Consider the following 13,273-nt stretch of genomic DNA (forward strand, 5'->3'; position numbering starts at 1 on the left):
CACACATATCCATCCGCGGATGGATATGTGTGTGTGTGTGTGCGAGTGTACACCTGTCCTTTTTTTCCCCTAAGGGAAGTCTTTCCGCTCCCGGGATTGGAATGACTCCTTACCCTCTCCCTTAAAACCCACATCCTTTCATTTTTCCCTCTCCTTCCCTCTTTCCTGACGAAGCAACTGCCAGTTGCGAAAGCTCGTAATTCTGGGTGTGTGTTTGTGTGTTTTGTTCATGTGCCTGTCTGCCGGCGCTTTCCCGCTTGGTAAGTCTTGGAATCTTTGTTTTTAAACTGATGGAAAGTAATACTTATAAATGTTTCTTGTGAATATTTGTTTGAAAGCAGACTGTATTGCAGTAACACCTTTCTGATAAGCTATTGGATTTGTGCAGTCACAAAGTTTACACACTCATTGCCCTCCATGCTGTGTGATCTGATAATGCATGCCTATATGGACTGGAGGAAAAGGCTGCAATTCAAAACAGCTAACAAATTGTTCTTAAGCTCTATAAAAGTAGCTGTGTTCTCTGCTGTATAACTCTGCAATTCAAATGGCTCTGAGCACTATGGAACTTAGCATCTGAGGTCATAAGTCCCCTAGCACTTAGAACTACTTAAACCAAACTAACCTAAGGACATCACACACATCCATGCCCGAGGCAGGATTTGAACCTGCGACCATAGCAGTCACGTGGTTCCGGACTAAAGCGCCTAGAACCTCTCAGCCACCGCGGCTGGCTAACTCTGCAATTGAACAATTTCTACATAAGTTCTGACAGCTGGATCAACAGAGTGGCTGAGGAACTGAAATGCCATTTTCACATTCATTTTCTGGTATGAATCTGGTTACATATGAGTATCAGTGATTTTTAACAACATTCTGCATTTTCTTTTCTTTTTATCAATGCTGAATGTTTTTCCGAGATCTCAGAAACAACGACATTGTTGAAAGCAGAGTTGCCATAAGTAGATTGTTCCTACTTCTTTTCAATAAAGATGGGGCATCATGAACACATCACTCATAAGTTTTTGTTATTTCTTTATACCACTTTCACAATGTCAGCTGTAGAGCCATTTTCAAGTGCACTGACAGAAATAAAGTAATGTTGCTTACATTTTTCTTTGTACTCCAAATAATTTATTGGTTTCAGTTTTGCCATTGTACTTGAAAATTGCTTTAAGACCAAAATGTACTTACAGTCAAATGTCAGCAATGATTTCATTTAACAATGAGAACATATCGTTCCTGTGCAAGAAGTGTGGATGCCACATTATATCAACATGTAAGACTGACAAAATTTATACAGGCTCCAGCGCATAGGATTCATTACTAGTTCTTACACATAACTAATACTTTCAATCACTTTAATTCAAATTACACTTCCATAACCTTTCTTCATCTTTGCAGGAAATCTGAACATATTTAGTTCAGGATTGGTTCTTCTGCTCTTTTCACAAATGCTGTACTCGCAGACATGGTGACTCTATTCACTAGTGACGCTACCTCAGAAACAGCGGTCACAGACAATGGAAGGTGACTGGGGGCTGCTTGTACTCTGCCAAGGTTGCCCATATTTCAGCGAATAATAAGCCATCTAGTCATCGGTGTACAGGTGAGGGTGTGATGCTATCGCTGCCTGGTGGATGTTACCTAACGAGTGTTGCCTGTCAGAGCAACTGGTCAGTTAATCCGTTTTTCAAGTGGTCTGGGTCGACAGACTAATTAAAATTACTTGGTTGCTGTCTTCTATTACATGCTGCTCCCATGTTAGCACAATGGCAGTCAGTTGCCCATCGATAAAGGCTCAGTCAAACTGAGAGCATGCTGCCTGCGAGATAAGCACCCAGCATTTCTGCTGTAAAAGAATGCTCATTTTCAGTGTGCCAAACGGTATACTAGCATACTGCCAGGCAGCTCGCACATAGTGCTGCAAGCTCCGACTACAGAGATGCATTTCCAAGATGTGATATGTCCACTAACAAATAATTTCAACCATACTGTACAGAAATAAAGCCTATTGGACTGTGTGAAACTGTGCACAAATCATCAACACTACAACGCAAACCTCACTCATGAAATAGGATTATAAATAGCTTTCTAGGTACACTAGTATTAAGAAGATACTTGTAATATTTATTACCTTTTCCATCCTTTTCATCTTCTGCTACATGAGTTATGCATCTTATCACTGGCTCCTGCTGATCACTGGAGCTTACATATACTGCGAGAGCACGTATGTACAGACCAGAACTGTAAGGAATCAGTCGAAATTGCACTGGTATGTTTTTGTTGATATTAACAAAAATCTTGTTCAAGTCTGTTGAGAACTGTGAAAAGGTATTAGAGTCTATATTAGAAACAAGTGAAAGTATGCGTGTCACATACATTATTTATTTACTGTTCATTTCCAAGGAGAACTGTAACATCACAAAATTATATTACATGAAAAGTAAAAAAGTTTCAAGAATAATTAAATACAACAAGTAAGAATAATACTATACTGCACAGGCATGGCGACCCTAATGTAAAAGTATTAACATCACATGACCATGCCACCCCCACACACACACACACACAAAATCACAGAGGGTGGTGGGTTGAGGGCGAGAGGGGTAGAGGTGGTGAGGGGTAGGGTTAGAGGTGGTGAGGGGTAGGGGTAGAGGTGGGGAGGGGGAGGGGTAGAGGTGGGGAGGGGGAGGGGTAGAGGTGGGGAGGGGGAGGGGGAGTGGGGGAGGGGAGTGGGGGAGGGGGAGTGGGGGAGAGGGAGTGGGGGAGGGGGAGTGGGGGAGGGGGAGTGGGGGAGGGGGAGTGGGGGAGGGGGAGTGGGGGAGGGGGAGTGGGGGAGGAGGGAGAGAGGGTTATCAACATTTATGTATACATATTCAATAAATGCTAAGATAGCATTGTCATTTACTTAACTTCAACTGCACAGTTTTCCTCAAGCATGTTCACAGTGTACAATACGATACTGCTGCATTTGAAGACAGCCGCTTGTTACTGAATGTGTTATTGCATGATGCATAAGGCCATCTAACATAAGGGAATAAGCATTTGCACTTCTGAGCTGGTCTTACAAGGGAGAACATAGATGTACCATCAACAAGCATAACGCTTTATGTAACAGGCCTTTATAATCATACCACATAGCTCATGGTTGAATATAACTAACCTATGCAAGGTAGACGTATTTTATTTATTCTATTAAAATGGGGCAAATAATTTTATTGCCAAGCATTCTTATATTTTACGTGATACTAAAGCTGCAGAATGACTAAGAATGTTCCATTCTAAAATTTTGTTGACAGATGCAGGCACTGACACTGCCGTCAGCAGTTAAAAATTTATAGAATGAAAAAGAAATGAATGATTATGCTCATAAATTTATAAAGGAGTTTCTACATTAACTGGCATGTCCATTTTAAAAGAATGAAATAAAGTAAAGGATATCCATCATTTGCAATAATACTCTAACAAGATTGGTCAAACATGCAAATTCCTACATGGCTCTCCATACCTAGCTGGATACACTGTTGGCTGACCACCACATTCGCCTCCTTAAAGAACCACAAATATGAAAGCTAAACGGTTCGTGTATTACATTACCATAAAACACACATATTGCTCAGAGGGAATATGCAGTAATTGTTACAGCACACCAGACTAATCAAGGAAGGGTTTTATCTGCCTTGTGAGAAATCAGACTGTAAAGCAATACCAAATACAAGAATTCTGAGTCATGCCCAGAAACTAATTTCATCTATGAGTACATTAAAAGAAATTCAGCAGTAATTAATATTTATTACAGAAGTGGAAGTGTCTGAGAACTACATTGTTTTCTTTACCATCACAACTGTACTTTTATTTTCATTCCATCAAACATAGAAAAATAGGTTTACCATTGCTGATTCAGCATCACAGCTGTTAAAATGGCTGTTATGCTCAAGGTGTGGGCAACTCAAGGCAGCTACTGAAAGGCATCAGGTATTAAGTAGTAGATACAGCTGAGCAAAAATGGGTGAATACCTCCAGTTTTAAATAATGCTGCACACACTCTGTTCACCCTGAATTGCCCTCCACAATTTCTACCAAGTTTCCCAATAATGCTCAACAGGGACAGCTTGTCTTTTGAGTAAAAGCTTGTCAGCAAGGATTCTATATCAAGACGAAAAAATACTGCACACAATTTGGTCCTCATATGTATCAGCTACACTGCCAGGTGTCTGTTGTTAACTGGTTGCTGATATACTTCAGGTGATGGGTGCTTTAAACCCTTACTGTTTCCACTTTGCAAATAAAATGCAGAATCATAGCTTGTAGTAACATTTAATGTGTTTCCTATCCACCTCCAAAACAACAATTTGAGTAACAATATCCATCTCCAAAAACATGCAATGTTAGTTAAGCTGAATGATGACAGACAGTAGCTTAAACCGAGTGTCTATCATATTTCATATGAATGCAATAAGGCTTACATCAAGCAGACTTGGCAAACAGTCAAAGAATGGTCCCGGGAGTGCAGGAGACACACTGAACTCAACTAACGCAAAAGTTCTGTTGTTGGAGAACACTGGATAACTACTGGGTCTCCATAAAACACGAACAAACTGAAGTAATAAGATAAACTTCATCATTTTGGCATTGTGTCTTGAAAGAGGCGGTCAACATATGAGGGGCAGATCACTAGGGACAGTGGTTTCACACACTTAAGATGTGGGACCCAGCTCTCAGCAAACTGAAGTCACAATGTCAGACGAGAGTGACTCACACCTGACTGGGGTGACAAATGCAATGAGACATTTGAGATTGTGCTCAGTATCTGGCAATCACGACCCCCCCCCCCCCCCCCCTAATACTAAATCCGACACTGCATGCAGCCACATAGACGGTGAAGGGGCGGACGGTAATAAGAGTATAAAGGAGGTCTGATGTAGCATAGGTACTCAATCTGCAGGCGTCAGCTGAAAATGACAGCAACGTACGCATCGACCTATTGCATTTAAAATAGAAAGAAACTTCCACATGGGAAAAATATATTAAAAAGAAAGATTCCAAGACTTACCAAGCGGGAAAGCGCCGGTACATAGGCATAATAAATAAATAAATAAACAAACAAACAAACACACACACAGAATTTCTAGCTTTCGCAACCGGCGGTTGCTTCTTCAGAAAAGAGGGAAGGAGAGGGAAAGACGAAAGGATAAGGGTTTTAAGGGAGAGGGTAAGGAGTCATTCCAATCCCGGGAGCAGAAAGACTTCCCTTAGGGGGAAAAAAGGACAGGTGTACACTCGCGCACGCACACACACACACACACACACACACACACACACACACACACACACACACACACACACACATATCCATCCGCACATACACAGACACAAGCAGACATATTGCATTTTGTTGATGACTGCACTCAGCTGGACATTTGAGAGCAACACAAACAGCTGATTTGCTGGTAAAGCTTAAGAATGTACATCAGGTGCCATCATTTCATAACACTGTTGTACTCACACTTAGTATGCTGTTGAGACTATGTATATGCTAAGACTGTATATGAAAACCACATAGCTCTTTCTCTTACTTCAGAATGCACACTGGTATGGATGCCATCATAACTGGATTTGCTTCTTACCCTTGAATAGCTGAATCTATTGTCTTAGCCTCAGATTCTATTGCTCTTATGAGGATTTCTTCATGTGGACCATCTTTTATGGAAATGCTCAACAATTATTTTTAAATGTAAATTACTGAACTGCAGAAAGTGTATATTTTCTACAGCTATTCCCAAGCATTGCTGAAGCATGTTGTGTGCATATACATTGTTATTGTATCTTTCTGGTTTGTATGCTAAGATCACGGAACATATAATTGTCCTAAGCAATTGTGATATGTTTGTATTTGGCTATATATTAACTGAATTTCCTAATAATCCAATACAGAGAAAAGATAACAATGGCTTATAGTAACATTTCTCTCATTTGTTTGTTGTGGTCTTCAGTCCTGAGACTGGTTTGATGCAGCTCTCCATGCTACTCTATCATGTGCAAGCTGCTTCATCTCCCAGAACCTACTGCAACCTACATCCTTCTGAACCTGCTTGGTGTATTCATTCATCTCTTGGTCTCCCTCTACGATTTTTACCCTCCATACTGCCCTCCAATACTAAACTGGTGATCCCGTGATGCCTTAGAACATGTCCTACCAACCAATCCCTTCTTCTAGTCAAGTTGTGCTGCAAACTTCTCTTCTCCCCAATCCTCTTCAACGCCTCCTCATTAGTTATGTGATCTACCCATCTAATCTTCAGCATTCTTCTGTAGCACCACATTTCGAAAGCTTCTATTCTCTTCTTATCTAAACCATTGATCATCTATGTTTCACTTCCATACATGGCTACACTCCATACTAATACTTTCAGAAACGACTTCCTGAGACTTAAATCTATACTCGGTGTTAAAAAATTTCTCTTTTTCAGAAACACTTTCCTTCCCACTGCCAGTCTACATTTTATATCCTCTCTACTTCGACCATCATCAGTTATTTTGCTCCCCAAATAGCAAAACTCCTTTACTACTTTCAGTGTCTCATTTCCTAATCTAATACCTTCAGCATCACCCAACTTAATTCGATGACATTCCATTATCCTCGTTTTGCTTTTGTTGATGTTCATCTTATATCCTCCTTTCAAGACACTATCCATTCCGTTCAACTGCTCTTCCAAGTCCTTTGCTGTCTCTGACAGAATTACAATGTCATCGGCGAACCTCAAAGTTTTTACTTTTTCTCCCTGGATTTTAATACCTACTCCGAATTTTTCTTTTGTTTCCTTCGCTGCTTGCTCAATATACAGATTGAATAACATCAGGGAGAGGCTACAACCCTGTCTCGCTCCCTTCCCAACCACTACTTCCCTTTCATGTCCCTCGACTCTTATAACTGCCATCTGATTTCTGTACAAATTGTAAATAGCCTTTCGCTCCCTGTATTTTACCCCTGCCACCTTCAGAATTAGAAAAAGAGTATTCCAGTCAACATTATCAAAAGCTTTCTCTAAGTCAACAAATGCTAGAAACGTAGATTTGCCTTTCCTTAATCTAGCTTCTAAGATAAGTCGTAAGGTCAGTATTGCCTCACGTGTTCCGGTATTTCTATGGAATCCAAACTGATCTTTCCCTAGGTCGGCTTCTACCAGTTTTTCCATTCGTCTGTAAAGAATTTGTGTTAGTATTTTGCAGCTGTGACTTATTAAACTGATAGTTCGGTAGTTTTCACATCTGTCAACACTTGCATTCTTTGGGATTGGAATTATTATATTCTTCTTGAAGTCTGAGGGTATTTCGCCTGTCTCATACATCTTGCTCACCAGATGGTAGAGTTTTGTCAGGACTGGCTCTCCCAAGGCCCTCAGTAGTTCTAATGGAATGTTGTCTACTCCCGGTGCCTTGTTTCGACTCAGGTCTTTCAGTGCTCTGTCAAACTCTTCACGCAGTATCATATCTCCCATTTCATCTTCTTCTACATCCTCTTTCATTTCCATAATATTGTCCTCAAGTATGTTGCCCTTGTATAGACCCTCTATGTACTCCTCCTACCTTTCCCTTCTTTGCTTAGAACTGGGTTTCCATCTGACCTCTTAATATTCATACAAGTGGTTCTCTTTTCTCCAAAGGTCTCTTTAATTTTCCTGTAGGCAGTATCTATCTTACCCCTAGTAATATACGCCTCTACATTCTTACATTTGTCCATCAGCCATCCCTGCTTAGCCATTTTGCACTTCCTGTCAATATCATTTTTGAGACATTTGTATTCCTTTTTGCCTGCTTCATTTACTGCATTTTTATATTTTCTCCTTTCATCGATTAAATTCAATATTTCTTCTGTTATCCAAGGATTTCTACTAGTTCTTCTCTCTTTACCTACTTGATCCTCGGCTGCCTTCACTACTTCATCCCTCAAAGCTATCCATTCTTCTTCTACTGTATTTCTATCCCCCATTCCTGTCAATTGTTCCCTTATGCTCACTCTGAAACTCTGTACAACCTCTGGTTTAGTCAGTTTATCCAGGTCCCATCTCCTTAAATTCCTACCTTTTTGCAGTTTCTTCACTTTTAATCTACAGTTCATAACCAATAGATTGTGGTCAGAGTCCACATCTGCCCCTGGAAATGTCTTACAATTTAAAATCTGGTTCCTAAATCTCTGTCTTACCATTATATAATCTATCTGATACCTTTTAGTATCTCCAGGATTCTTCCATGTATACAACCTTCTTTTATGATTCTTAAACCAAGTGTTAGCTATGATTAAGTTGTGCTCTGTGCAAAATTCTACCAGGCAGCTTCCTCTTTCATTTCTTAGCACCAATCCATATTCACCTACTACGTTTCCTTCTCTCCCTTTTCCTACTGCCGAATTCCAGTCACCCATTACTATTAAATTTTCGTCTCCCTTCAATATCTGAATAATTTCTTTTATTTCCTCATACATTTCTTCAATTTCTTCATCATCTGCAGCGCTAGAGCTCTCATCTCAAGGAGGAAACAGCTTAGAATGAAAAGGGTAGTCAGCAGCTGTCTTTGTCTTTGACATATTAAAATTTCTTATGGTAGGCACAGAATATATACTTTAGCAAGCATGTACACATGAAAACAGAACAATAGGACCACACGGAAATCTAGGCAACCCGCGTCCCCCTGAGACAAACATGTCACAAAGTGTATTGCTTATGAAGTAATTGTGTGTGCGATTGAAGGATGCAGAAATCCTTGTTACTTTCTGCAAAGCCTGCACTTTAAAAATGCAAGAAAACTGTGCCATCTGAGACCTAGGACCATAAATTTAAAAAAGATGCTTCTTTTGGAGAGTTGAAGTCAAGTAAAGAACAAATGCAAGAAATAATCGACAGCTGAAGTCACTAGTGCAGTGTCTTGATGGTTTCATGAGCAACTTAAATACTCTGCAATGTGGATGAGCTATCCCAGAGGTTTATATCTCCTCACATTGCACAAACTTTTTACAAAACTACGTTAACTTACTTCACATATAGAGAATACACAATTAAAAGGCTGTAAAGACAGATATATTCAGACTTTACAGCCCGGTGCATGGTTCCTCAAACACTTCGTAATTCATCCATCCTGAACACCCTGAACAGAGGGAATTACATTGTTGGTACTGTCATCAATCCAATGATTGGTTTTATGCCACTTCAGTTCCACGTAACTGCTGCATCTCACTTAATGTACTTATATTTAGTGCTGCCAAGGATTCTTTCCCATAATATCCATTCAATTACTGTTTGCAGAAACAACTATTGCCATAACATGTGCCTGGTCACTCCCTCTTCTTCTCTCATTATGTTCTTCGCTAGACAATTTTTCTTGTTGACTGTCAGGACATTTTCATTCTTTACTGATCAATCCATTTGATTTAAAACAGTCTTGTGTAGCACCCCATTTCAAAGTCTTCAAATAGCTTACTTTCTTACTGCTATATTTTGCACCCAGCACAGATCTGCTGGTATTTCACTATTGCCTTGGGATTTGCTCCCTCATAGATGTCGTTATCAGGAGAAAGAAAACTGGCGTTCTACGGATCGGAGCGTGGAATGTCAGATCCCTTAATCGGGCAGGTAGGTTAGAAAATTTAAAAAGGGAAATGGATAGGTTAAAGTTAGATATAGTGGGAATTAGTGAAGTTCGGTGGCAGGAGGAACAAGACTTCTGGTCAGGTGACTACAGGGTTATAAACACAAAATCAAATAGAGGTAATGCAGGAGTAGGTTTAATAATGAATAGGAAAATAGGAATGCGGGTAAGCTACTACAAACAGCATAGTGAACACATTATTGTGGCCAAGATAGATACGAAGCCCACACCTACTACAGTAGTACAAGTTTATATGCCAACTAGCTCTGCAGATGATGAAGAAATTGAAGAAATGTACGATGAAATAAAAGAAATTATTCAGATAGTGAAGGGAGACGAAAATTTAATAGTAATGGGTGACTGGAATTCGAGTGTAGGAAAAGGGAGAGAAGGAAACATAGTAGGTGAATATGGATTGGGGCTAAGAAATGAAAGAGGAAGCCGCCTAGTAGAATTTTGCACAGAGCACAACTTAATCATAGCTAACACTTGGTTTAAGAATCATGAAAGAAGGTTGTATACGTGGAAGAACCCTGGAGATACTAAAAGGTATCAGATAGATTATATAATGGTAAGACAGAGATTTAGGAACCAGGTTTAAAGTTGTAAGACATTTCCAGGGGCAGATGTGAACTCTGACCACAATCTATTGGTTATGACCTGTAGATTAAAACTGAAGAAACTGCAAAAATGTGGGAAATTAAGGAGATGGGACCTGGATAAACTGAAAGAACCAGAGGTTGTACAGAGTTTCAGAGAGAGCATGACAGGAATAGGGGAAAGAAATACAGTAGAAGAAGAATGGGTAGCTCTGAGGGATGTAGTAGTGAAGGCAGCAGAGGATAAAGTAGGTACAAAGATGAGGGCTGCTAGAAATCCTTGGGTAACAGAAGAAATATTGAATTTAATTGATGAAAGGAGAAAATATAAAAATGCAGTAAATGAAGCAGGCAAAAAGGAATACAAACGTCTCAAAAATGAGACCGACAGGAAGTGCAAAATGGCTAAACAGGGATGGCTAGAGGACAAATGTAAGGATGTAGAAGCTTATCTCACTAGGGGTAACATAGATACTGCCTACAGGAAAATTAAAGAGACCTTTGGACAGAAGAGAACCACGTGCATGAATATCAAGAGCTCAGATGGCAGCCCAGTTCTAAGCAAAGAAGGGAAGGCAGAAAGGTGGAAGGAGTATATAGAAGGTTTATACAAGGGCGATGTACGTGAGGACAATATTATGGAAATAGAAGAGGATGTAGATGAAGATGAAATGGGAGATACGATACTGCGTGAAGAGTTTGACAGAGCACTGAAAGACCTGAGTCGAAACAAGGCCCCCGGAGTAGACAACATTCCATTAGAACTACTGACGGCCTTGGGAGAGCCAGTCATGACAAAACTCTACCAGCTGGTGAGCAAGATGTATGAGACAGGCGAAATACCCTCAGACTTCAAGAAGAATATAATAATTCCAATCCCAAAGAAAGCAGGTGCTGACAGATGTGAAAATTACCGAACTATCAGTTTAATAAGCCACGGCTGCAAAATACTAACGCGAATTCTTTACAGACGAATGGAAAAACTGGTAGATGCAGACCTCGGGGAGGATCAGTTTGGATTCCGTCGAAATGTTGGAACACGTGAGGCAATACTGACCTTACGACTTATCTTAGAAGAAAGATTAAGAAAAGGCAAACCTACGTTTCTAGCATTTGTAGACTTAGAGAAAGCTTTTGACAATGTTGACTGGAATACTCTTTTTCAAATTCTAAAGGTGGCAGGGGTAAAATACAGGGAGCGAAAGGCTATTTACAATTTGTACAGAAACCAGATGGCAGTAATAAGAGTCGAGGGGCATGAAAGGGAAGCAGTGGTTGGGAAAGGAGTGAGACAGGGTTGTAGCCTCTCCCCGATGTTATTCAATCTGTATATTGAGCAAGCAGTAAAGGATACAAAAGAAAAATTGGGAGTAGGTATTAAAATTCATGGAGACGAAGTAAAAACTTTGAGGTTCGCCGATGACATTGTAATTCTGTCAGAGACGGCAAAGGACTTGGAAGAGCAGTTGAACGGAATGGACAGTGTCTTGAGAGGAGGATATAAGATGAACATTAACAAAAGCAAAACGAGGATAATGGAATGTAGTCAAATTAAATCGGGTGATGCTGAGGGAATTAGATTAGGAAATGAGACACTTAAAGTAGTAAAGGAGTTTTGCTATTTAGGAAGTAAAATAACTGATGATGGTCGAAGTAGAGAGGATATAAAATGTAGACTGGCAATGGCAAGGAAAGCGTTTCTGAAGAAGAGAAATTTGTTAACATTGAATATAGATTTATGTATCAGGAAGTCGTTTCTGAAAGTATTTGTTTGGAGTGTAGCCATGTATGGAAGTGAAACATGGACGATAACTAGTTTGGACAAGAAGAGAATAGAAGCTTTCGAAATGTGGTGCTACAGAAGAATACTGAAGATAAGGTGGATAGATCACGTAACTAATGAGGAGGTATTGAATAGGATTGGGGAGAAGAGAAGTTTGTGGCACAACTTGACTAGAAGAAGGGATCGGTTGGTAGGACATATTTTGAGGCATCAAGGGATCACAAATTTAGCATTGGAGGGCAGCGTGGAGGGTAAAAATCGTAGAGGGAGACCGAGAGATGAGTACACTAAGCAGATTCAGAAGGATGTAGGTTGCAGTAGGTACTGGGAGATGAAGCAGCTTGCACAGGATAGAGTAGCATGGAGAGCTGCATCAAACCAGTCTCAGGACTGAAGACAACAACAACAACAGATTGTACAAAGCTTTCTACAATTCAGAAGAAAGGATATCACATCTTCCTATCATCTTATTGCAATGTGAGGACTTTTGATTGGCACAATTTTTCCAAGAAAACTATAATGTTTCTCCAAAAACTGTTCTGATTTCTTACCTTGTTTTTTGCTTCCATTGCCCAATTACCATACCTTTGTCTCTAATTAGTCTGTTCCTTATTCTGTACTCCAAAAATTCATTGTTTATTAGTCTGTGTGAAGTGTCTTGTATTATACAGTTCCAATTCTGAATCCATATTCTGACATCTTTCTTCCATTTATTCTTCTTTAGCTTTTCTGTATTTCAGGATAATTTCAATAGTAGGTGCCCTATATTGTTCTACACCTTCAATATTTTTACACTGTTGTCTCTCTATTAATTCCAGTGTCGTATCTGTTATCCATTGCTGCCTGTTGTCTGTCTTTTTTAATCCTAGTATTTTCTAAGCTGTATTTACCCAACTTCATAAAGGTCATTCCACTGGTTTTTCCACAGGCCAGTGGAAAGCATCATTAGTTCTTTTGTCATATGTTATTCCAAGGCAGTCTGAATTTATAGTTTCTTCGACTTGCCTAGATTCCATGTGAGCTGTTACCTCTACAAATTTTTGAATTTCAACCACCATTTAATTAGTGGTGGATTGTGGTCACTATCAATATTACCACCTGGATAACCCCTAATGTCCTTAATTTGATTCCTAAATCCTTATTTTATCAAAACGTTCTTTGGTACCCTGAGAATATTCCATAAACACTTCCTTCTGAAGGGGTTCCCATAAAACATATTCACAATGATTAACTCATGTCCAACATA

The 13,273-nt window shown here is 39.7% G+C and overlaps 1 protein-coding gene across 7 annotated transcripts in view; it reads right to left on the reverse strand.

Annotated features, from left to right (window-relative positions):
• LOC126365791 (cellular tumor antigen p53-like) overlaps window positions 1–13,273 on the reverse strand; it is a 142,576-nt gene that overhangs the window by 58,142 nt on the left and 71,161 nt on the right. For all 7 annotated transcript variants that reach the window (XM_050008373.1, XM_050008371.1, XM_050008369.1 and 4 more), the window contains exon 5: window positions 2,138–2,324. In XM_050008373.1, coding sequence (XP_049864330.1) covers window positions 2,138–2,324 — 187 coding nt within the window. The remainder of the gene's footprint in view (window positions 1–2,137; window positions 2,325–13,273) is intronic.

Source organism: Schistocerca gregaria, chromosome 4, assembly GCF_023897955.1.
Source record: "Schistocerca gregaria isolate iqSchGreg1 chromosome 4, iqSchGreg1.2, whole genome shotgun sequence".
In the NCBI taxonomy this organism is placed as follows: domain Eukaryota; kingdom Metazoa; phylum Arthropoda; class Insecta; order Orthoptera; family Acrididae; genus Schistocerca; species Schistocerca gregaria.